Consider the following 22,413-nt stretch of genomic DNA (forward strand, 5'->3'; position numbering starts at 1 on the left):
TCTCCAATTCCGTTGAGGTTTCAGCTTTTAAAGGTCAGGTCTAGTCAAAAGCCTTCAATATCCGCCGTTGGGAAATCTAATTAAGTACATATCAGAGGAAATCCTTACCCCTTTCTATTCTGAACTCAGACTAAAAGATCTAAGATTTCTTCCCAGTCGCTTTTCAGAAGCGTAAATAAAATTAATTTACTCCTTGAATGATATTTGAGAAAAACTATAGGAAATTTATTCGTTTAATAAATTCAATTTTATGCGTTCCTTGAATAATCGCATAATGAGGCTTTTTCATGCACTTTAAAGTAAGTTTTTTATAAGTTTTCTAGGTACGTAAAATACGTATTTTAGTTTAGTACCTTATGCTGATGATCAGATTTTTGATGCGATGAACCAAGTGAAAAAAATAGCTGTAGCTTATTCATATAAATATTCCCAAAGGGAATTGCGATGAATGTCAAAGAAAAAAAATCGGCTATATCAGTAATTTTACAACCAACGCCTGCGCTCTGACTAACTGCATAGAGCTATACAAACATCATAACATCCAATAACGAAACACCAAGTTGCTGTGGCCGCAAAACTGAATGAAAATATCGTGAAAATAATAGACAGGTGTTAATGAAGTTGTCACCAGTCATTAATTGTGATAATGACATTTCTAACAATTCAACTGCTCTATTGGCATTGACACTACCTACCAGTTTCCTTACTCGAAGAGGAAAACGAAGTTTAAGGTTCTATAGTAGCGTTATTATTATAAAAAACTAGCGAGCCCGCCCACTTTAAGTCGAAAATGATCCCACTTGATCGTTATTATAATTGGCAAAAAATCCACCCTAGATATTCAGCTTAGTTTTAAACTATTTGTGTACTGTGTTTTTGTGTGAAAGAGGAACAAAGTCTATACATACAAAATTTTTCGTATATAATTAAAACTTCTATATTCACTTAACTTCAAAAACTTGCAGAATGCATTAACGATTATATTAGTCGCCTCGACGCTCCAGTCGGGATCCAGGACATGGAAGTTCGTATTAATAAAACTTCTGACTTCTAACTTCACTGGCTGTTTCAAAAGGATGTGCAACAAGTCTTAATTTAATGTGAAAAGTTTTAGTCCGAAACGTAGCTTGTAACATAAATAAAACCGGGTCCAGTGCGCGGTGTTCTCGTAAGTTTCATTCAAATAGGCAACACGAAAAATAAAATAGTCACCCATCAAATCTGACTTTGTCAAGCATCCCTTTATTTTTTATTGATCGAACCTTGACTTTTGTTTTTATATCTGAGTCAAAATACATATCATCTGTTCTCATTTCAACTGTCCAGTTAGTGAGTAACAGCATAGTGATGACGACAACGTGAGTGATTGACAGGAGTGCCTTAGAGTAACACCTGTCAGTGTCACCCTTGGATACGCGTAAAGGTGTCGCTTAAATGAAGCGCTTTGTATAACTCTAACTATTGTACTTTATTTCACGTGATTTTAGTTTTCAGTTGAGCGAGTTAATTTGCTAAGCGCTTGTCATTTGTTTTCTGGAACAATACTCGCCAGCGATAAAGTTCTGAGACATGAATAAAATACCTATAGTACAGCCAACCAGACGAGATAAATAATGTAGACAGATTTTCAGGGGTTCATAACATTTTTATTTGAATAAACTATTACAAAGTTCGAATTTTGACAAAAATGAAGGAATGTACTTGTTCACAACATGGCGGACCAAATGTTGACAATTGCTGTACTGACTGCTTTCTTGTACCACGAAACACATAAGCTGTCATCGACCACCTTACGCCATAACTGCTTGTACGAGTGATAAGGACAATGATAATAATTCCTCGCTATCGCAATGTTACTCAGTAACGGTCCGCTTGTTTACGTTTTTTATCTCGTCTGGTTGGCCTTACTATAGAAATATATGAAAGCATAATATATTATATTTGAGACAATAGAACCAGCCCCCGCTGTCACTGTCCCCATTGTCCTTATTGTTGACGTGACAGTTGTTGCTCTGCAATCCGCAGAAAGTCTGCGAGCAAAAATAAGCCATCGCATTGTGAGATCCGAGATAATAGTAGGCAAAACTGTAACTTTTTTCCGTAAATTAATGTACTGTTTTTTAGCTGCGTCATCAACGAATGTTTCGGTCTTTTTTTAACTTCATTCTACTCGCTTATCATGTTGCGAAAAAATAAATTACCTTCCCAACCAATACTACACTCGAAATTAAATAGCTCCAGTGCACGATGGACTAGCCTCAACAAAGGTGACAGACGGTTGGACAGAATTTAAGTAGAATGCTCAGTTTTTAGACTAGTTATTTCTAAATAAAATGATCACTTAATTTCAACACACTTACATCGACTTTCAAAATAGCTCTAACTCATTCCTGTCCATCCAAAAGTTATTTTAGAGATATCGATTTTAACAATAATATTGTCATTGTACCTTACCCTGTATGTAATTGAATTCAGAATAAAGAACATTCTTCCATTGGCCAGGTGGGATGTCGACTTGCGAAAGACTGCAGGCGGATGCTGGATTCGGCAAGCCGAAGACAGGGCGCTATGGCGCACATTGAGCGAGGCCCATGTCCAGCAGTGAACTACTAAAGGCTGATGATGATGATGATATTTAGAATAGGAACCCATTTTTTTACCGTTACTTTATGACTATATAACGACGAACCGAAGTATTTTAACTATTTTAATATGATACAAACCGTAGAAGTCCTAGCTAGTTGGATTAACTTTAAGTGGTCTTGACATTTTCGATTACCCTTCGGGAGTAAAAGGGCAAATTCCCATTAGCAGCCATGTCAGTCAGTACCCAAAATTTCATGAAACTATCGAAGAATTTGCATTACATATTCAAATTGGACGCGTAAATAACAAAATGTATTATGGAACATCAAAATGAACAATTTAATTGAATTAAATTGAATGATAGCCGGATAACAAAATTGCACGGATAGCCGAGTCATTGAGGTCGTCACGCCAAATATACTGTGCGCGACGGGTCGCGGGTTCGATCCCCGTGTAAAACAGGCGTTTGTGCTACAAACGAATGCTCAGAGTCTGGGTATCTTTGTGCATGTGCATTAAATGTTGGTGAAATCCCCAGAGACTCAAGGATAGAATTCCTTAATGCGGGAGCAGTTAGACAAAAAATATCCAAAGGTATCTAATAAATTCATTAAATTAAAAAACAACAATTTTTATATTTACCAAAAAACAAGTCTTTGATCATGGCAAGTCAAGCTGACATGTAAATAAAGGCTTGATACTACTTACTTTGATAGAGAAAGAAAAATAGAAAGGGTGACGAGGGCTCCGGGCGAACTAAACAATCCGTTGCCAGGGACATGAAGTGAAATTTTAAAATTGAAATTAAAAAATGTTGTAAATTAAGGAATGTCAGGATTTCTTTGTCAACCTATGGAATTAAATTTTACCCTATATTAAAATAAATAGAGTTTAATTTATAAATATTATTTAATTCTATTACGTCATAAATTTTCTTTGATTTTTTATTAATGAAAATAATATTTTGGGAAAGAAAAAAATCAGCTGTCATCCCAATAATAATTTTGCAAGTGAAAATTATTGTAAATTTCGGAATGAAATAAATTAAGGTGCATAGCAGTCTTTCTTTGACCTTTCCAAAAATTGCTAACTTATGCTATCTTGTGTAAGGTTAAAGAAAATTGACATTATTTTTAAATATTATTTAATTCCCTGACATTCCGTGACATTACGTTATTGTTATTCTTTGATTTCTTAGTAATGAAAAAATATATTCTTTGTATCGTTTCTGCAAAATTTAAAATTTGTTAGTTTTACGTGCGAGATTAGACGGTCCACACTGTAAAATAAACCAATTCAATTTGCGAAGCTTATAATCGAGGTAGTTTTCAAAGCGCTCTCTCATAGTTTCATATAAAATATAGTAGAAAAGCACTTCTGAGGTCTTAGCAGGTATTAACCCAACATTTCACTCTGGTTTTCCCATAGATGAGATTTTGTGGGGATTTGCCCTGATTATGAAAAGTGTAAATTGTGAAATGTGGAATGTTAATGTACTATTGTAACAATGTAACATGTAACATTTTTGAGTTTCCTTATCTACCTATTTAAATAAGGCATGACTGTCCGTGCGTGTACCCATGTGGATAAAAACCCCTTAAATATAAATAAAGATTTAAAAAAAAGAAAAACACTGTCCGTCTGATGTTCGTCATTAAGCTATATATCTCAAGAACTGTGATAAGTAGACCGCTCAGTTTTTAAAGGTGTTGTTTTTCTGTTGAAGTTATTATATAACTGATTCTAAGCCACCCGTGGTGCGGTCTCAAGTTGGATAGGCGTTTTCTTTTCTTAATCCTATTTGTACGAAACAATGTCGATCTACAACCACTTTGTCAATTTTGAGTTTGTTATTTGAGCAATTAACAACAAAAAGTAGATCCTAAATAATCAATTCTCTAGGTAATCCAGTATTGTTATTGTAAAATAATGTAAAACCCATCAGTTTCCACAAAATTTTCCCTGAAATCATACCGAAGTTTTAAATCCCTTTTAAGTCCGATTTGGGTAAAATGTTCACAAATTACTTGAAGGTATTATACTGAATTGGTGCGGTCGTTTTAAAAAGTACGAGGAGACTCAAATAGACAAAATTATGACTGGCAAGTAATATGAAAATGCAATAAAAATAAATTTACTTTTAAATTGAAATATTATCTATACTAATATATAAAGCTGAAGAGTTTGATTGTTTGTTTGTTTGTTTGTTTGAACGCGCTAATCTCAGGACCTACTGGTCCAAATTGAAAAATTCTTTTTGTGTTGAATAGACCATTCATCGAGGAAGGCTTTAGGCTATAAACCATCACGCTGCGACTAATAGGAGCGAAGATACAATTGAAAATGTGAAAAAAAAACAGGGCAGGTATAAATCATAACTTATATCTTCTACCCACGGGGACGAAGTCGCGGGCAACAGCTAGTCTTAGATATTTTATTTGATTTTTCAAAGAGTATAAAAGTTTCGTCACCAAGTATGTTCCTTTATTCATTTTACAATTTAAGGCACGGTTAATGAAATCCGGATGAATGCTATCTTTTGCACGTGATATTGCATTATGTGCCAACAATACGAGACTCATGAAAGACAAGACTGTCTATTTAGTTTTCAAAGTTTGTTTGAGATTGTATAGGTATTAAATATTAACATATTTTGTACTGTTGTGTTTTTTACCACTTTGTGTGTAGATACATAAATGATGTAGATAGATAAAATAAATATACACGGTGATTTTTTAGTCGTCTTACAAAAGGAGCCCAGTTCATATATCCGACGTAAAATACCCCTAGGTGTGATTATTATTTTTTTATCATCAACTAAGACAATAAGTACGAAGAAAAATTAAACAAGAGAAATCTGAAAATACTCTTAAAAATGGTAAAAACGCCGCCGCCCGCGCCCCTCACCATTGTTACAAGGCTCGGACCGCGCTCGCAACAGAGCTGTGTTTCTAAAAAACTACGAATTGCATCATGATATTGAATAAAAATTGCATTTTAAATTTATTGAAATCTCATAAATACCATTTTTTTTATCATGAACGTGTTCTGGTCATTGGATACATGAACTGGGCTGCTTTTGTAACACGACTAAAAAATCACGGTGTATATACACGTGACCATCCGTTTTACATATCTATTCGTTTTTTTATTTCATGTTACAACTAGTACAAAGTTTTGATATTTTGATACGCCTGGCATTTTTCATATGTAATGAAATATATCAGTTAATATGATTCGACCGAAAAAACTACGCCTGAAAAAAATAAAAACCTTTTAAATTTATGAAGCTTTTGCGTCTATCGAGGGTACCGAGAAACGAGGCAAAAATGTTTTTACCTCGGTTTATCAGCTTAGTATAATTGAGTTTAGGTGAAAATTAAAATGTTTCACGTATTTTAATTTCAGAAAAAAATGGGTTTTCTGGTTAGGTTATAAAAAGTAAGGCGTTGTTAGGGTATTGGCAGGAAAGTTACTTAAACCAACTTATATTTTTCTTTTTATTAAAATTAGGCTGCTAAATTGCATGTTCGAAATACAGTTACATTGGCTGCACATCAATATGTCCTCCCTGTTCTATTATAAAAGTTCTATGTATGGAAAAGAAAAAGTCTCAAAAAATTGCATTATGAATAAAATCGTACACCATATTTCTGTACATATGTATATTTAAGTTTCCAATTTTTTGTTTTCAAATTACGACCACTGGTTCAGGATAAATAGTAAAAAAAACCATTTCATTAAAAGAAAAGTGAATTTTCACTTTCATGATAGGAACACAGTAATAGATTGTCTTTATGTCGAGGCGAAAATTTTCGCGTGAATTACGATACATTGCGGGCAATGATAAGTCAGTTTTCATATCCGATCTACATGGCCCGGCAATGTTTTGTAATATGTACATATTATATACATATATATTATATACCATAATTATTTTCTCAAATAAATAATCCTTTACTTGACGGTATGTTAATTAATAGAGGTAGCGAGGCGTTAATGCGTCGACCGTCAGCGTAGAACATTATGATAAATTACGAGTTTTAATATTTTTAACTGTGTTGAGTACCCCAAAGTACCTACTACTACGGGTGATGTAATTATTATTACTGTTTTGTAAAAGAGATGCCGCTCTACATCATGTAGAGCACTGTCTCGCTTCCACAACTGCAGCGATGTTGCTTTGTGATGTAAGGTAGACTGTCAGAAGGAGTAAGTTAAATTCTACCTTTAATCTTCATAACACCTCTGTCTGAAAATATAACAAATTGTTTTGTCGGATTTGTAAATGAAGAGGACGCTTTTATATTTTACTTCGTATTTTTCATATAAATTTAATTTAGGATTTTCGTTTTTTGACCTATCTTGCTTTGCAGATAATTATTATTAAGATACATTATTGTACTCTGACTCTACTTTTCTTTAAAATTGAATATTCATATTTTTTTTAACTCAATCTTTTGAGAGAAAGATAATGAGTGTTGATGTGAAAATGAAAATGTACCTACACAAACAATCATGTCAAATAGTAAGAGACAGTTAAACTGACAATTTTTTTTTTATTAAAACTTTTTCGTGTTCTTGCTTATTGAATTATACTTATTTTATACCAGGGATTTGCTATGGCGAACACACCACATCAGGTGCTAGCTGATTCACGATTAAAAGATTTAAATCGACCGACAGGTTTGAAAGCAAAATGTTCAGGTATTCGCCCGACAGTGGAATCTGACAGAGGCTACTTAAAAATAATAAAAATATAATAAGCAGACATATATTCACAGCATACAGTATGTTAACAAACATAAATGCGATTTTTCTTCAAAATCGTCATTTAAAATTCCTTTTCTTTAAATGTACACAATAACCACGCAATTTAAGGAAGCAATAACAAAATAATTAAAAGCAACCAAACGCAAAGAATGAAATCCTCATTTTATTATATCTCTCCAAACTAATTTTATTGAGATAATTTGCACTTACCATACTTCCTTATAAAGAGCCATTGATATAATTGTGATAAAATACAACGCTTCAAACGCGACCGCAGCCACAGAATTAAGTTAACCGAAGGCTTTTAGAGCAAGTACTTGCCAGTTTATAAAGCCGTGTTACAAAGTAAGTGCTACTATATCGCGTTCGACTTTTAACGGGCAACATGGACCAAGAACTTAAGAGACAATGGGTGTTTAACCGCAAATATGTCAGAATAGCAAAACTGAGGTTTAGTTTGTTCCACCATTTTTCAAAAGATGTCACTGTGCTTTTAGAACACTTTTCTGAACGGCAGTGTTAAAATTTTCCGTGAATACTATAAGGAAGTCGAGGACTTTTATTTTTTTGGTATCAGTTTAAGTTTAATATTCTGATTAAAGTGTTTTGGTAACCACTATCAGGTGCTTTAATTAAATCAACCCCCAGCTTAACCCTCCGATACCGAGGGTTAAACAAAAGGTAAACAAGAATATATCGAATAAACAAACTGGATTTAACTAGTTGTTAGGTTGTTACACGACAAAAAAATAATCTCGAATATCTTCATATTGGCGTAGTCAGAAATCGCAAAAGACAGGCAAAATCTCAACTTTAACCAGACATTTTGATGTACATTTTTTTCTTATAAACGATAGATTTATTTGTTGGTCGAAACAAAATAAACTAAAACATCTTTAGATTAAGGTAAATCTAGTGTCAAAATATTAAACAAATTTTAATATCTTTATCTTTTCATTATCTTTATCTTGTTAAAACGATGAACCCATTTGCAGCTCATAATACGTCTTTCTTTACCCTATTCATGTTAGCGTAAGAAATTATGTAAGCAAACCATCAAATGGGCTTTTGAACATAACGATCAAAACATAGAATATACTCATAATAGATACGGAACCCTATCACTATGGTACAGTTGTCAGTCCGTCCGTCTGTCACCACACTGCATCTCATGTACCCTGAGACCTAGGCAGTTAAACATTTTACAGATATGTGGGTTGCAGTTACAACAAAAAAATGATATAAAAACTCTAGGTTTAGGAACGATTCTCCGGTCATAGATTTTTTGGCACTTGGTTGACAAATGAACCTTTAACATTTTGAATAGTTTTTAACCCTTTTGTTAGGGACCATTGTATCTCCTTTTTTTTGTTCAAATTTGTCTCTTGCTTATATGAATAGATTATATTTTTTTTGGTAACACTTCTAAAAACAATTGAGTTACTTCATGCAACAAACCTTCACTTCACTTGAAAGTTTATCAATAGCAATGAATCTGTCTAAAACTATTATATCAGTTTAGAGTTTTAAAACAGATGCGTGCATGTAACGTGGGAGTGTCACGTCACGTAAACACGTGTGCTGCTCACGTGTAAAATGTTTTAATGTCTGTTGGGACGCATGGACACGTGCTCGTGTCCGAGGTACAGTGGTCTGTAGGAGACAATTATGATTTAAAATAGCTTTTATTTTGAATTTAATTAAATGTTATCAGATAAATTAGGTTTGTGATATATTCAAATACGTGTAGTATTGCAGCGTATGGTTCGGAAATGAAATTGATCATTTGTTGTAGATGTAAATAGAAAACACCGAAACATAGTTCCAGAAATCCAAAACAAATTTCAATCTTGACTTGTACTTAAAATGAATCATTAATTTAAGCAAAGCTTTTTCTGACTGTTACGCTCACATTATTATACTGTATTGCAGTATTATACTCGTAATTGTGTGTGTAACTCAATTGTATGAAAGGATCGGTAAAACGTTGTAATTCTCGATTTTACTTGAAAACGGTTTCATATTTTTATCTCTTTCAATAGCACCTCAGCAAGTGAGATATTATCATTTTGTAATCTAGACTAACCACGTTTACGATCGTTACTTTTAAGAGCATCTTGCTTACTGAATATAATACACAGCATAATGTCAGGGTAAGTTAACACAGGATATAAAAATAAAAACAACTATTTACTACTTTAATATATTTCAAGCATTGTGATTTCACTACAAATGTCTATAAAGAAGAAAAGAAGATTTTATTGAAGTGCAGTTTACTACAAGTTGAAGAACTAGACATCTTTTTTGTCAAGAAGTGTGAAATAACTGTAGGATCCTTTCAGAATCTGAAACAGAAAAAAAACAGAATTATGTCTAATTTTAATGTGTAGGGGATTAATCTGCGAATAAAACGAAATTTATTATTCAAGCCAGTATGACGATCATTTCTAGTTTATAATCTAGAAATGTACGTTGAAACGAAATAAAAATGTTTTTTTTTTGTTTTGAAAACATTTTCTTAAACACGTTTCTAGCAAAATTCTTTTCAGTTCAAAAACATCGTCACGCGAATATAAATCTTAACATCAGTAGAAAGCACGTTCCTGTGCCTAATCGGATATTTTTTTTTCTCTCTCTCTCTTTCTCTGGATATATTATGCAGCATTATATTTTAAAATGCACCAGGTGGCCATATTCGTTCCTTTAAAAAGAATGAATATACTTCTTGGAATCTTTTGTGCCTCAAAACTCCACTTTATCATCTCTGCATATGAAAAGGTGCTTAACAAAGGAATACGCTTTAAGAATATTTTCTAAATAAAATATTGCATGGAAAAGTGTTCTTTGTAATTCAAAAATGCACCTTTCAGGTTTATAATGCCATTATAATGGAACGGTTATGAATATAATTCAATGGCTTTAACATTTGTAATTATTCATCACAAATATTATAGAAAAGTAACCTCAAATCTGATTTGAAAGTTTATTACAAAACGAAAAAAAAAACAAATTTAAAACAATAGACGGTACGCCTTCAATTTGTAAGTTAATTATAAATCACTTTTTAACAGAACCATGAAACAAAAGAAAACAATTCTTTTTGTTTATTTGTTTTTTTTTTCTTTTTTACTAGGTTTAAGTCTAATTATAACGAATAAATTCTATCCCTTTTATTATATAACTTGGTAAAAATGTTACCACCACGGAACTTAGCTATTACGAGTATGTAAGAAAATTGATTTCATTAATTAAGGCTCTATACAGGCGGACTGCTTTTTACCTGCAATCCAAGTGCAAATTTGCAGTACGAATGCAGTTTGAATGCAGTTGACACGACTGCAACAGAACTGCAAACCAATCTTGCGGTCCTATTGCAGTCGGCGTGCAGTCGTGTGACGGTTGGTTTGCAGTTCTATTGCAGTCGTGTCAACTGCATTCAAACTGAATCCGAAATGCAAATTGGCAGTTGGATTGCATTTGAAATGCGGTCCGTCTGTTTAGACCCTAAGAGTAAAATAGTCGCTGTGGCCTGAGTTGATATCATCATTATTATTACACTTACAGTGACAAACGTAGCCACGTTGAGCATAGTGAAGGGTCCAGCTGTGAACGTAATAGTTCTGCGCAGTTGTCCTCCCAAGAGGAGCAGACTTCGGCGTATGCGCACATTTTGTGACCACCAAGCACTAGAGTACAGGCCACCATCGACTTTGTAACTCTGTCAAAGAAATATAGTTCTTATATACTCAATTGTTTTGTTTGATACAACCTGCCGCTACTAAAATGGAAGTTAGGAAGAATTGTATGAATTTATCCTGGAGCTGATGGCATCTCCAGAACTGTCGACCTACAGACGTCATTGGGCTTCACACGTAGCGAATTCTCCCCGTGGGGCAAAATATCCCCCATACCAGTATCACCACCAGCAGTTGATGTGTCTGACGAGCTAGGATACGAATCTTTTTGGGACCTGCTGCTTCCAAAGCCGGGGCCATGTTTACGCGCCAGGTGAAGTTTTTTTATGAAATCTTGCTACGAACATTTTTCTTCTTAACATAGGCTCTCTGTACAAAATATATTCGATTTCACATGTAACAACAAAAAAAATAATCATTTAAATCCCGGAGAACACGAACGCTATCGCCCCTACCCTGCTTTGTAACCCACCCTATCTGGTTACCTCATGTAATTTAATTAAAAAAACCGAATGTGTGTTTTTTTTTTCAATAAGTTTGATTCTTAATTTGACTTATGACTTTACCATTTTAAAATTTTAGCACCACATCTCTACGTACGGCAGGAAAATACGTTAAAAGATTGCTTCGGCGCATCAAGTAGATTGCTTGTACAAAGTCAACAAAGACTTTTGTTGCCCTTATACGTTAGCAGTCCAAACGGAAGGCAGGTAGTATGTACATGTAGCATGGTTTGTTCCGTTTTCACTTAGGAAAGGAAGTTTGAAGAAGTATGAAAATAGACGTAATATTATAAATGCGAAAACTTGTGTGGGGTCAAAAACAAGACGTACTCGTAAATGGAGAAGCGCATAATATATTATGATCATGACATATGGACAAAAATTGAGGACCACAATTTTGAATTAATTAAACCGCAGTTTTCATCAAATATTTTAACATGTGATCGTCTGCTCACTACAAGTCAGAAATTGAATTATTATGCTACTACGCATGATTGGTTTCATATACCTGAGACTGATATGAATATGACATCCTGGCCTTCTTGGATCTGAAATTTTGATGATTATAGTTAAGACAATACAATATTGACAAACCATATACGATACTTCATTCCCATGCCAGCAATAAAGAAATAGTTGAGCTATAAGAGCCATGAGATATTCCGCAATCCAAATACGCTGCATATTTCCAGTGCCGTCCTGAAAATATTATCTTTTTGAATAAAAATTCATTTTGCATCGATGATAAAATATTGCGGAGAAAATCTACAAACATCCAATAGATTTGATCGGATTTCTCTGAAGGTTTAATAGGAATCTGATCAAGCGCTTGAATTAAAAATTCTGAGAAAGCGTTATACAATTCGTTGGTTAAGATTCTAAGTAGCAGATAATTTTTTACCTTTCCGTTGTACTTGGAAGCACGTTATAAAAATAACACACAGTAAAACTCCACATTATTAACGTTAAAAGTTTACCACTACGCATCACTTTATTACGAATCAACAGGTCTCCTGTTAAGGATTTTTTTTTAATGTTTTCAAAAGTATCTGATAATAAACATCGAATGACTTACCGTAGTCAGTTGAACTGCACTGGCACAAATCATTAGGGAGCAAATAATGACGTATAAAAACATAACTGGAGAAAGCAAGGAATTCAGGACTGTAGAATATCTAAAAGAGAAATAAAGAATAAAATTTTAAAGAAAAACAATCTTATGAAATAAAAAGTGTTTCCAATTTCTACTTGGTCTAAAGCAGACGCTTATGGTTCGTTAGATTATTTGTCAGTGTAGGTGCGCGGGTTTAAAATAGCATTTCTATGGAAAGGAGAAGTCAATAAACAAAATCATATTTTTCAGTTTAGGAGGAGGATTTCTTAAAAAAAGATAAGATGGAGTTTCTTGCCGATTCTTCTTCATTAGAGACTTTGGAACCGCGCAACTAGAGCCATCACCTTAACGTTTTGAAAGAGCCTGGAAAACGGCCTAATTTTGATTTTGATAAAAATTAAATGCGGCGCGTACGCGTGCAGGTCGGGCATTTTGCATGTTCCTTTTCAATAGATGGGCAGGCAAGGTGTTTCTCAAATAAAAAAACGTAAAATGACGATATTATTTTTTGTAGTCAAATATTGCCTCTGGAGTGCAATACCTAATGCAATACAAAACATAATGAAAACTATAAAACATTTTTGATAAAATGGTTTACATAATAGGAAAATTATGGAAAATTATGCAAGACGACAATCATAGAATATTGAAAGTTGCAAAGCGTAGTGCGTATTACAGCAGAAATAAACAAAGTTTTGCTGTTTCTCATTCAAGATTCCAGACACGTTTCTCCAATATCCATGTCAGTTTGACGCAGCTACTATGGTAGTCAAGTAGAATATCTACATCATCAATATATTATATATCAAAATGTAGTGTTTTCATTGTTATTTGCACAAAACCAACATAGGAAAAATCAAAATATTTTAAAATTTGAAACAACTTTTACTGACCAGCATATAGCTGAATGATGGCTACAAAATATTTTGTTTCATGTTTGGTAGGCAAAAATATTGTCGAAACCCAGCAAAAAAGCTATCCGGTTCTAGTTAAAAATGGACTCGAGCAATGAGAGTTTCATGTAACCACACAGTACTACTGAAAATACATTGCTTTTTGGTTTTGCGTCTGAAAGGGGTTTGCGTTTCGCTGAAGAGGTACAGTTAATTTGGATCGCGATTAGTTCGAATCAAGTTAAGGCCAAAACAAATACTACTGCAATGGGCTCTACCACTTTGACTTTAAGTAAATCTATGAAAAATGTATTAACGAAGCAGATACGGTACAAAACTAAAGGAATTAAGATCGACTGTATCATTTGATTACAAGATATGATCTTGTGATCCAAGATCAAGATCAAAACGATCGGCAATACTGTATGAGAGCCGCTGATGTCTGCTGAAGTTCTTTGTAAAAAATGTAATAGTCGAAAAAAAAATTGAGACAATATCCATTTTATATAATGCGAGAGAAACCGCGGAGCTCAGTTAGTTTAAAACAACCTAGAAAAGCGTCTTGCTAGTGAAATCTTTCAAGTTCTCGATAAATGTGAATTCAGTTTTCATGTATATTTTGGAAGATTGCGTTTTGTATGCAGATATTATTTTTCCATTACATTCCACAAAAGCTTTTAGTCGTACATTTTGCCGCAACTTGTTTATTTATTTTATAAAACGATTTGTGATTGATAATTCTATGTTTTATATGTCAAAGGACATGTACTTCTTCTAATGATTCAAGGATATTGTAAAACTTGGTTGGATTTATTAAAATATGAAACAATCAGTCGTTGTGAAACAAATCCGACTACCAACTAATGAGAAAATCGTTTAAAACTAATTTAGTTTGAAATGGTTTTTGTGAGTAAAGTAAAATTGAATATTAAATAACTAAAATGATAAAGATGAAATATTTCATAGCTTCCTGCCATTATAACTGTTTTATGTCATACTTGGCGATGTGGGTTCTACCCTAGTTTGAACTTAGTCCCGTTGCTTTACGTGTTAATGTCTAACCAAGAAGCTGAAATATGTAGTAGTTATAGGAGAGTTTATCGCTGTTTCCTGGATTCAATCCCACTCATATTATGACCGACGACGCTGCGATAATTATGGCTATAGATATAGTTTTGCTACAAGCTTTATCAAAGGCTGTTTCATCATTATGTTCAAGCTCTGAAACTCTGTGTAGATATTACGTGTATTAGTGTAAAACTACGAAATCTCAAAGCCAGAGGCAAATTGTAGCCATGACCAAAAAGCCTTACTACTCTCTTCTAAAAAATAAATAGTTGTTAATATGTCACCGATGACATTGATGCTGAAATTTGTTTGTTTAATTTGTTCATTATGTCGACTTCACGAATTTTATCCAAAATCATTTAAAAAGAGTGTAAATTACTGCTACTTATATGCGTGTGTATATAAATGTTGAATAATGAAAATCAATCATAATAATATACTTACTTCACCAAGTAGAGATGATGATAATGGCATTCTTCAATCCTCTTCACAGCATCTTTGTAATTAACTACCTCATTACCATCGCCAAACAGACGCGAACAATTCATGGACAGAAGCTTCAACTGTCCAGCAAAAAACGTCATTATAACTACGGCGTTAGAGTCGAAACTTGCAACAACTCCACCTCCATAAAAACAAATCAACGTATGACATACAACAGACAGCCAGTAGCCTAAGCCTCTTGATCTGTCAAAAGGGAACCAAGAACTCATGATCTCTGGATATGGTTGGGTTCCATTGCTAATGCTCTCTCTGTAGACTGGTGATGAGAGGAAAACAAATAATGGTGCCAGAATAACGGTAAAAACAGTAGCGGTAACCAAGCACCAATAGCAGTACGTAACTATTCTAGAATATTTCGTATAAGTATCTATGATTTTAGCCGTGGTCTTGTCGTTTTTGGAGAGTTGATTTTTTTCCAAATTGGACACGTATTCGATGAGTTCCTTCCAGGATTTCTGCCAGAAAACGAAGGTCCCTGCCTTGAACACGCAAACTGTGCTCAACATTGATACAGAAAGGTTTCTCATAGCCAATTCAAGATTTTGTCTGATTAACCATAGTTCCAAATATTGAGAGATCACGAAAATGAATGCTAATATGTGTATTATATTGTAAATCACATTCTTGATTCGATCTTTTTGCCACAGTCCCCAATATTGGAGACCAAGAAGTGTTGGTCCGAGTAAAAGATGTGATGGATCTTCAAGACTTTCTAAAAATTTAGGGCCCATTTTGAACCGCAATTGGAACTTGACTGGCAGAAACAAAATTTCATACTCTCGAACTATTTATTTGATCAAAACGTGGGCCATTTAATATTTATGTAAGCGACTTAGTTCATTCTCCGGTTTTACCTTACCTTAATTCTACCATTTAAATTGGTCTCAAATGGAGATAAAAAAGACCATACTTACAATATGTATCAAAGCTCGTAACATTGAATAGATTATTATAATACATAATATTTTTTTCTTACCCTTTCTGTCTCTCATCCTAGAAGCATTTTCTAAATTACATTATATCAGGTATATATGGTCATAAACCATCTAATGGTCACCAGCATTAAAGTAAACAGCTTATAGCTTTGTAACAGTAGCATGATGTCGCTTCGACTGGCTTAATTTTATTCTAACCCATAATTACAAAGTTGGAAACTAGCAACCTATGCAATCCTTGTTTGAGAACCTACAAAATGAATGACTGAGCTACTGCAAATGTATATTCTGGACGAGTTTTAATCAAGTCTTTTGTTTGAGATTTTCACTGTTTGTGTCTCATTGAGAGGTACAGTCTCGTTTGCTTGCGGTGATTGAGTTCCTGTAAAGTTTTCATTATTTTGTGCTTCAACACAATTGACATTACGTTTCATTCGAAATTATCTTATACCAAATTACTAGTCAAATACTAAGACAGTTCCGTTATAGCTGATTGAATCTTTTTTCAAACAATCAAAATTCTACAAAAAGACAACAAAATAGATTTAAACATGTCAGTTTAGTCAGTGTTTAGGGGCGGACAGACATGTACAAACAAATTGATGGTCTGCATATTAAACAAGATTGGTATCTTAACCTTGTAATTTTTACGGACACCTCGTCAAATGTCTACTGCGATCACAAAATTGTAGTATTGAGTTAAAGTGGCAGGAAAATTGAAGGGTTGAAATGTATTTTATTCGAAAAAGTTTGAAAGGTAGTGTTTTTGTATGACGCATTCTTATTAGTTTCTGTAGATTGGTTAGGTATACTTATCATAATAATGTCTTGATATATTGATTGTAATATTCTTGGAAGAAAAAACATTAGCTTGAAGTGTAGCAAGGTTAAGAAAATTTATTCATAAATTCACAAGTGAGAAGAAGAATACAAAGTTAAGAAAGTTTCTAAGAAATAACAATTGTATTATAAGACTAACATTATATTGTGAAAAAAAACTGTGATAGTTCATAAAATAATTAATCTTCTTGAAACTGTGAAAACAGCGTGAAGAAACTGTAGGTCCCTTTAATTATCTGAAAAGATAACATTATTTCATTAATTCATTATATGTACCATGGTTTCCAAAAACTTTTCTCATATGGCGCCTAACACCATCAAAAAAAATCAGACTGCCACGAAAATGGCATCAATTCAATAGCTCCTTTATAAAACGTCAGCGTGTATGAAAATTACCTACGGGTCAAAATCACGTGACTAATTAAAACGAAATGAAAATTTCATCCATTTTAGCGTTTTCTGACGTTTACTGGCATTAAATGTCAGTTAGATAAGGGTAATGATTTTCTGGTCAACAAAGTCTCAAGAACAAATATAAATGCTAACAGCGGTGCGAAAACAGTCGGCGACTAAGATCTGAGACTGAACTGCAAATCGAGTTTCGCGCCGAGAACTCAAGAAAATAGTTCTTACACAAATATTTATGTTGTACTATAAATTAAAGTTGCTGTTTCTGAATCCTTAACAATGATTCCTTTACTGATGAAAGATATCAAATTAAAGGAGTTCGTTATTACGAATGCCGTGCAGTGTAAGTTTAGTTTTGTGATATCTTGTGACAGTTCATGAGTTTCAGTCTACTTGTAACAACCAAGTGTTTAAGAGATTGTGGGACCCAGGCATTGGCATTTACACAAATAATTCGCTGTGTGGAAAGAATACATATCCAGAATTTGTTCTGCAGGATATATAGCAAGCTTACTTCAAAATGAATTTGAACTTGTCGCTTCGTCTCACAGACAGTCAAATACAGTAGGTATGTCCGTTAATTTATGAGGGACAATTTCCTACGCATCTTTTAAGGATCGGGCATTCGTCTGTATATCTTACAACACTTACTTCAATGAAGGTGGGTACAGAAAGCGTTGTGTAAGGCCCAGCGTGCAACACGAAAGGTTGGTTTAACTTCCCGGCTAACAGCAAAAGCTGTTTGCGCACACGTACATCGCCTTGCCACCAGTCACTGTTGTATAGCCCTCTATCGACTTCCATACTCTGGAATTAAACAAAAAAGTTAGCTTAAAATCTGTTTCATTTGATTTTATACTCCTTGAATGTTTGTTACGTAGGCTTAAAAAAATATATCTGATTCTCAAAAAAAACCTTTATGTGTAATCTTTCCAGCGGTGTGCAATATGGGCAAGTAACTTTAAGTAACTTGGCTAATTCGTTAGATTTGGTCGTTAGTACAAATCTAATGCTGACAGTTGATGAGTTGTGATAGAGCCGATTACTCTACTATCGATGACATATATCGACGATGTCCTAAGAGACCTTGTAATGCGACATAATATTGAACGGATTCTGGCTCTGTTTGAAGTAGATCCTACTGTAGAAGGGCTTCCAACCTTTTCTTGGACTATCATCACTTTTATATTATTTTTATGATTTCAGAATTGTATGTTATAATGTTGTGTCCTCTATAAACTTGCGTATCCACAAACGGCAAATAAATACCCTTCATAGCAAAGGGTAACATCCCCATCATCTCAGTCGTTCCCAAACCACATTTTGACTCCTGAGGACCACTTCTGGCTGGGAACCTCTGCACTTGACAAAATGGGGTAGACAGAATTCCTAACTGGAAAGTACGGGAAGTGCTTTGCCAAAGCAGTCAACATCAGACTTTAGTGCAAGGTATGTTAGTTTCAAACTGACTTAAAACTGTACGCGGTTGAAATGCAATGCAAACTTCGGTGCAAAAGGTATTTTCCAAAGAATGGTGCTGATACTAGTTCAATATTTACTGTATACTAGCTGTTTCCCGCGGTTTCACCCGCGTAGTATTTTTTTGCCACAATTTTTCTATATTTTCTCACCGTTTAAATCTTCCCTGGACTGGCACAATTATTGCAAGACTAAAATTAGTCAAATCGGTTTAACCATTCTCGAGTTTTAGCGAGACTAACAAACAGCAATTCTTTTTTATATATAACAAGATTTAGAGACTAAAGTATAAGTGATGTTTGTATGTAAATGTGGCGATTATACAGTTTTATGGTCCATCAGGCCATGCCCAGGTCATATACCAAACGACTTCAAGGGCTCAAATTATATTGGTGTGTAAATTTTACATGAATTCGTTCGTCACGTTCGTCACCGGCTCGGAGACAGACGTGTGGGGATCTTTAATAGTTACCTGAAGCGTCACTTCGTTGCTATGCCAACAGTATAGAAAGAGTTGCGAAACTAAGCCAGTCGTGTACTGGATGACCCAAAGCTTTTGAGATGTTGTTACTTCTTTCTGGAACAAACAGCATTAAACGCAGATTAGAATTAAATCTTTACAGTTAAAAACTGGTTTTGAAACTTTTTATAGAAATAATATCTCTAACAGCCAAGTGCAGGAGAAGCCTGCTGTCTGGGAAGCCGTATATGGTGAAAAAAATAAGTACACATACTCCGTGGTCGAGTGGCGTACGCACCGGTTTCAAGGTGTCGCTAGCTCTGAGGTCCCGGGTTCGATCCCCGGTCGAGTCAATGTAAAAATTCACATTTCTACATTGTCTCGGGTCTGGGTGTTTGTGGTACCTTCGTTGTTGCTGGATTCCATACCACAAGTGCTTTAGCAACTTACTTTGGGTTCAGAACAATGTATGTGATGTTGTCCGCATTTATAACGATATAAAATTAATAAAACCCCGCACAAACTACGGAAGTAAAAAAATTTTTTTTTTTTAAATATTTATTATGTGAATTTCTTTTTTCTAGGGAAACCATCAGATAATCCGCTTAATAATTCTCTCAGAGGCATACAGCTACTTAAGAAACTTATCGTGGTGGCCATGCGGTTGTACGAATGAATTTGAATATTCAGGTTCGAACCCAAAGCAGGCAAAGAACCTATGTGACTTTTCAAAGTTATAATATGTACTTTCTTAAATATTCAAAGACCACTATTATCCTGCACTGACATAAAATCTTCGCGTGCAAATATAAATCGGGTTTAAGATTTGCTGGAACAATACCAGCTTATATAATTATGACATGTTCTTGTAATCGGCACATGCCTCTTCTCGTATAGGGAAGGTTTTAGCATTGATCACCATTTTAGCTCATTGCGGGTTGGCGATTTTAGATTCTATTATGTAGAACCCAGGTTTCATCACAATGTAATCGTTCATCACTGGCAATGGTGTCTTAGGAAAACATTGCTTTTTCGCTTACCTCGAGCAAACAAATCGTTGTATAGAACTGCCACACCAGTTTTTAATGGTAAGATAAAATAAATCTTAAAGTTTTACTAACCGAAGTAAACTGGACAACACTACCGCAAATTGTTATTGAGCATAACAAGACATACATAAACATTGTTGGTGACAGCAAGGCGTCAAAGAGTGAATATTGTCTGAAAATCAGAAAGACATTAAGTTTCAATAAAACTTATTAAATTGCAGATTTCTCAAAATCCGTTTACTGATTTTGTCATTTTACATCAAATACCTCGAATTAAATTTAAGATTTTGATAATAATGTTGTTTTAATTTATACTTACTGCACTAATACAGTATGATGCCTATGGCATTCTTTAATCCTTTCTAGCACTTCTTGAGGGGAACTTATTTCTGTAAACAGATTTTCACATTTATCTCTTAAAATCATCAGATGCCCTTTAAGATAAGACATGATAGCAACTGCAGTCATGTCATAGGCTGCTAAAACACCAGATCCTTCCGTTCCCATCGTTATGTGAACAAATAAACACACTATGTATCCAGGCATCCTTGTGTTATCAAATGGAAACCAGGAACACAAAATTTGCGGTAATGGCTCAATCCCCATTTCTATTTCTTCTCGATAGGACTGCGACGTTGCGTATTTAATAAAAGGAGTCAGGATCAAAAGCAAATTAGTCACAAAGACCAAAACCCAGAACCCATATGTGATAATCCTTGTGTATTTTGTATAGCCATGAATATATTTCATTATAACTGGGTCCTGTTTATTTATTTGCAATTTTTCTTCTTCGCTTATGCTTTCAGTAAGCTTTTTCCAAAGTTTGTGTCTGATATTGCAAGAATAGGATTTAGCAAAGCAAATTACGCTAAGAACGCTCACTGACATATTATTTAAAACTTTATTAGTGTCATTTCTGACCATGTAGAGGTCAAGTATTTCACTGAAAATAAAAAATACGGTAAAGATATGTATTGAATTAAAAAACATGACCCGCAATCTATTTCCAGTTGGCCAGAGGCCGAATAAATACAACCCTTTTAGAGTTGGTCCCAACAAAGGATTTTTTGGGTCTTCCAATGTTTTCGTAAATTTGATAACCTTTTTCAAAATCATTATTGCTGTTTAGTATTTTTGATATTTCAAAAAAAGTATTCTGAAACGTTCTGGTCTCTACACAAGTTGATATTCTCAAGAATCCAATTAGCAAATAGGTTTGTTCGAGCTCATTTTAATTCCCTTTACAATTTAAATCACTTGGAAATGGCTTAAATTGTTTGCAAATTAACCCTTTAGCTGGGTTCCGTTATTAACAAAGTGGCACAAAATGGTTAATTTTCTAGTCTTTACTATTTAATTTTAAAATTTATTTTTTCACTTTTTAAAAAAGTATCAACTTTGGTATTATGAAATTATAAAATCAAAATAGATACAATTTAAACTTCTAACATAACTTCATTAAATATTTATTGATTAAATAATTACTTTGTTAATTTGAATACAAATGAGCAACAATCGTTATTATTTTTTATATGTTACCCAGAACAATAGGAATGGTGACTGTAATTAATTAAATTTGTGTTTGCGAGACAAATTGAAAAAAAAGTATCAATTACTGCATATAGAAAATGCCACGTCATCGAAACAAGTTTGGCAAAACCTTCAAAACGCATTTGAAGACTCCGGGTTGTCCAGAAAAGTTGGCCTACTGAAGGATTTAATCAACACTTCATTGCATAACTGTCCTAGTATAGAAGAATAAGTGAATAAAATTATGAGTACAGCTCATAAATTGCGGAACATTGGCTTCGAAGTTGGAGATGAGTGCCTGGGAACACTCATGTTAGCAGGGTTACCCGAAAAATATAGCCCTATGATCATGGGTCTGGAAAGTTCTGGCGTCAAGATCTCATCAGATTTCATAAAAACAAAATTTTTACAGGAAGCTTTATGGCTGAAGCAATTTCAAGAATGTATTTGGCCACAGATGAAAAATAAAGCTATGATCATATCTTTCAGGTAGTGATGCTTACCATCCTAGAACAAAACATATCGACGTGAGGCATCACTTTATTCGTGACAAAGTACTAGGAGGGACAACTGAAG

At 34.0% G+C, this 22,413-nt stretch overlaps 3 protein-coding genes across 3 annotated transcripts; all 3 read right to left on the reverse strand.

The window, feature by feature from the left end:
- Positions 1-10,777: 10,777 nt before the first annotated feature.
- Positions 10,778-16,310, reverse strand: LOC113499360 (odorant receptor Or2-like). The gene is made up of 4 exons (XM_026879809.1): positions 15,077-16,310; positions 12,633-12,732; positions 12,152-12,256; positions 10,778-11,077 (listed from the first exon to the last, which is right to left on the reverse strand). Exons 1-4 carry the CDS (start codon positions 15,865-15,867, stop codon positions 10,796-10,798), a joined length of 1,278 nt encoding a protein of 425 aa, XP_026735610.1. The 5' UTR covers positions 15,868-16,310; the 3' UTR covers positions 10,778-10,795.
- A 97-nt stretch (positions 16,311-16,407) lies between these two features.
- LOC113499384 (odorant receptor Or2-like) lies at positions 16,408-20,502 on the reverse strand. Its single transcript, XM_026879854.1, has 4 exons — positions 20,380-20,502; positions 19,271-19,375; positions 17,971-18,126; positions 16,408-17,147 (listed from the first exon to the last, which is right to left on the reverse strand). The coding sequence occupies exons 1-4, from the start codon at positions 20,440-20,442 to the stop codon at positions 17,091-17,093; spliced, it is 381 nt and encodes a 126-aa protein (XP_026735655.1). The 5' UTR covers positions 20,443-20,502; the 3' UTR covers positions 16,408-17,090.
- A 41-nt stretch (positions 20,503-20,543) lies between these two features.
- Positions 20,544-21,445, reverse strand: LOC113499383. The gene has a single exon (XM_026879853.1). It carries the CDS (start codon positions 21,421-21,423, stop codon positions 20,623-20,625), a length of 801 nt encoding a protein of 266 aa, XP_026735654.1. The 5' UTR covers positions 21,424-21,445; the 3' UTR covers positions 20,544-20,622.
- Positions 21,446-22,413: the final 968 nt, after the last annotated feature.

This window comes from Trichoplusia ni, chromosome 12 (assembly GCF_003590095.1).
Source record: "Trichoplusia ni isolate ovarian cell line Hi5 chromosome 12, tn1, whole genome shotgun sequence".
NCBI lineage: Eukaryota > Metazoa > Arthropoda > Insecta > Lepidoptera > Noctuidae > Trichoplusia > Trichoplusia ni.

Bases quoted from the DNA above. Each gene is read 5' to 3' on its own strand.
- LOC113499360 (XM_026879809.1), bottom strand. From the start codon at position 15,867: ATGGGCCCTAAATTTTTAGAAAGTCTTGAAGATCCATCACATCTTTTA. The intron at 12,733-15,076 runs GTAAGTATATTA...TTTCTCTTTTAG, and splicing joins CATCATCTCTACTTGGTGAA to ATATTCTACAGTCCTGAATT. The intron at 11,078-12,151 runs GTTTGTCAATAT...TTTCTTTGACAG, and splicing joins GGAATGAAGTATCGTATATG to AGTTACAAAGTCGATGGTGG.
- LOC113499384 (XM_026879854.1), bottom strand. From the start codon at position 20,442: ATGTTTATGTATGTCTTGTTATGCTCAATAACAATTTGCGGTAGTGTT. The intron at 19,376-20,379 runs GTTAGTAAAACT...TGTTTGTTCCAG, and splicing joins GTGTTGTCCAGTTTACTTCG to AAAGAAGTAACAACATCTCA. The intron at 17,148-17,970 runs GTAAGTGTTGTA...TTATCTTTTCAG, and splicing joins CTGTACCCACCTTCATTGAA to ATAATTAAAGGGACCTACAG.
- LOC113499383 (XM_026879853.1), bottom strand. From the start codon at position 21,423: ATGATTTTGAAAAAGGTTATCAAATTTACGAAAACATTGGAAGACCCA.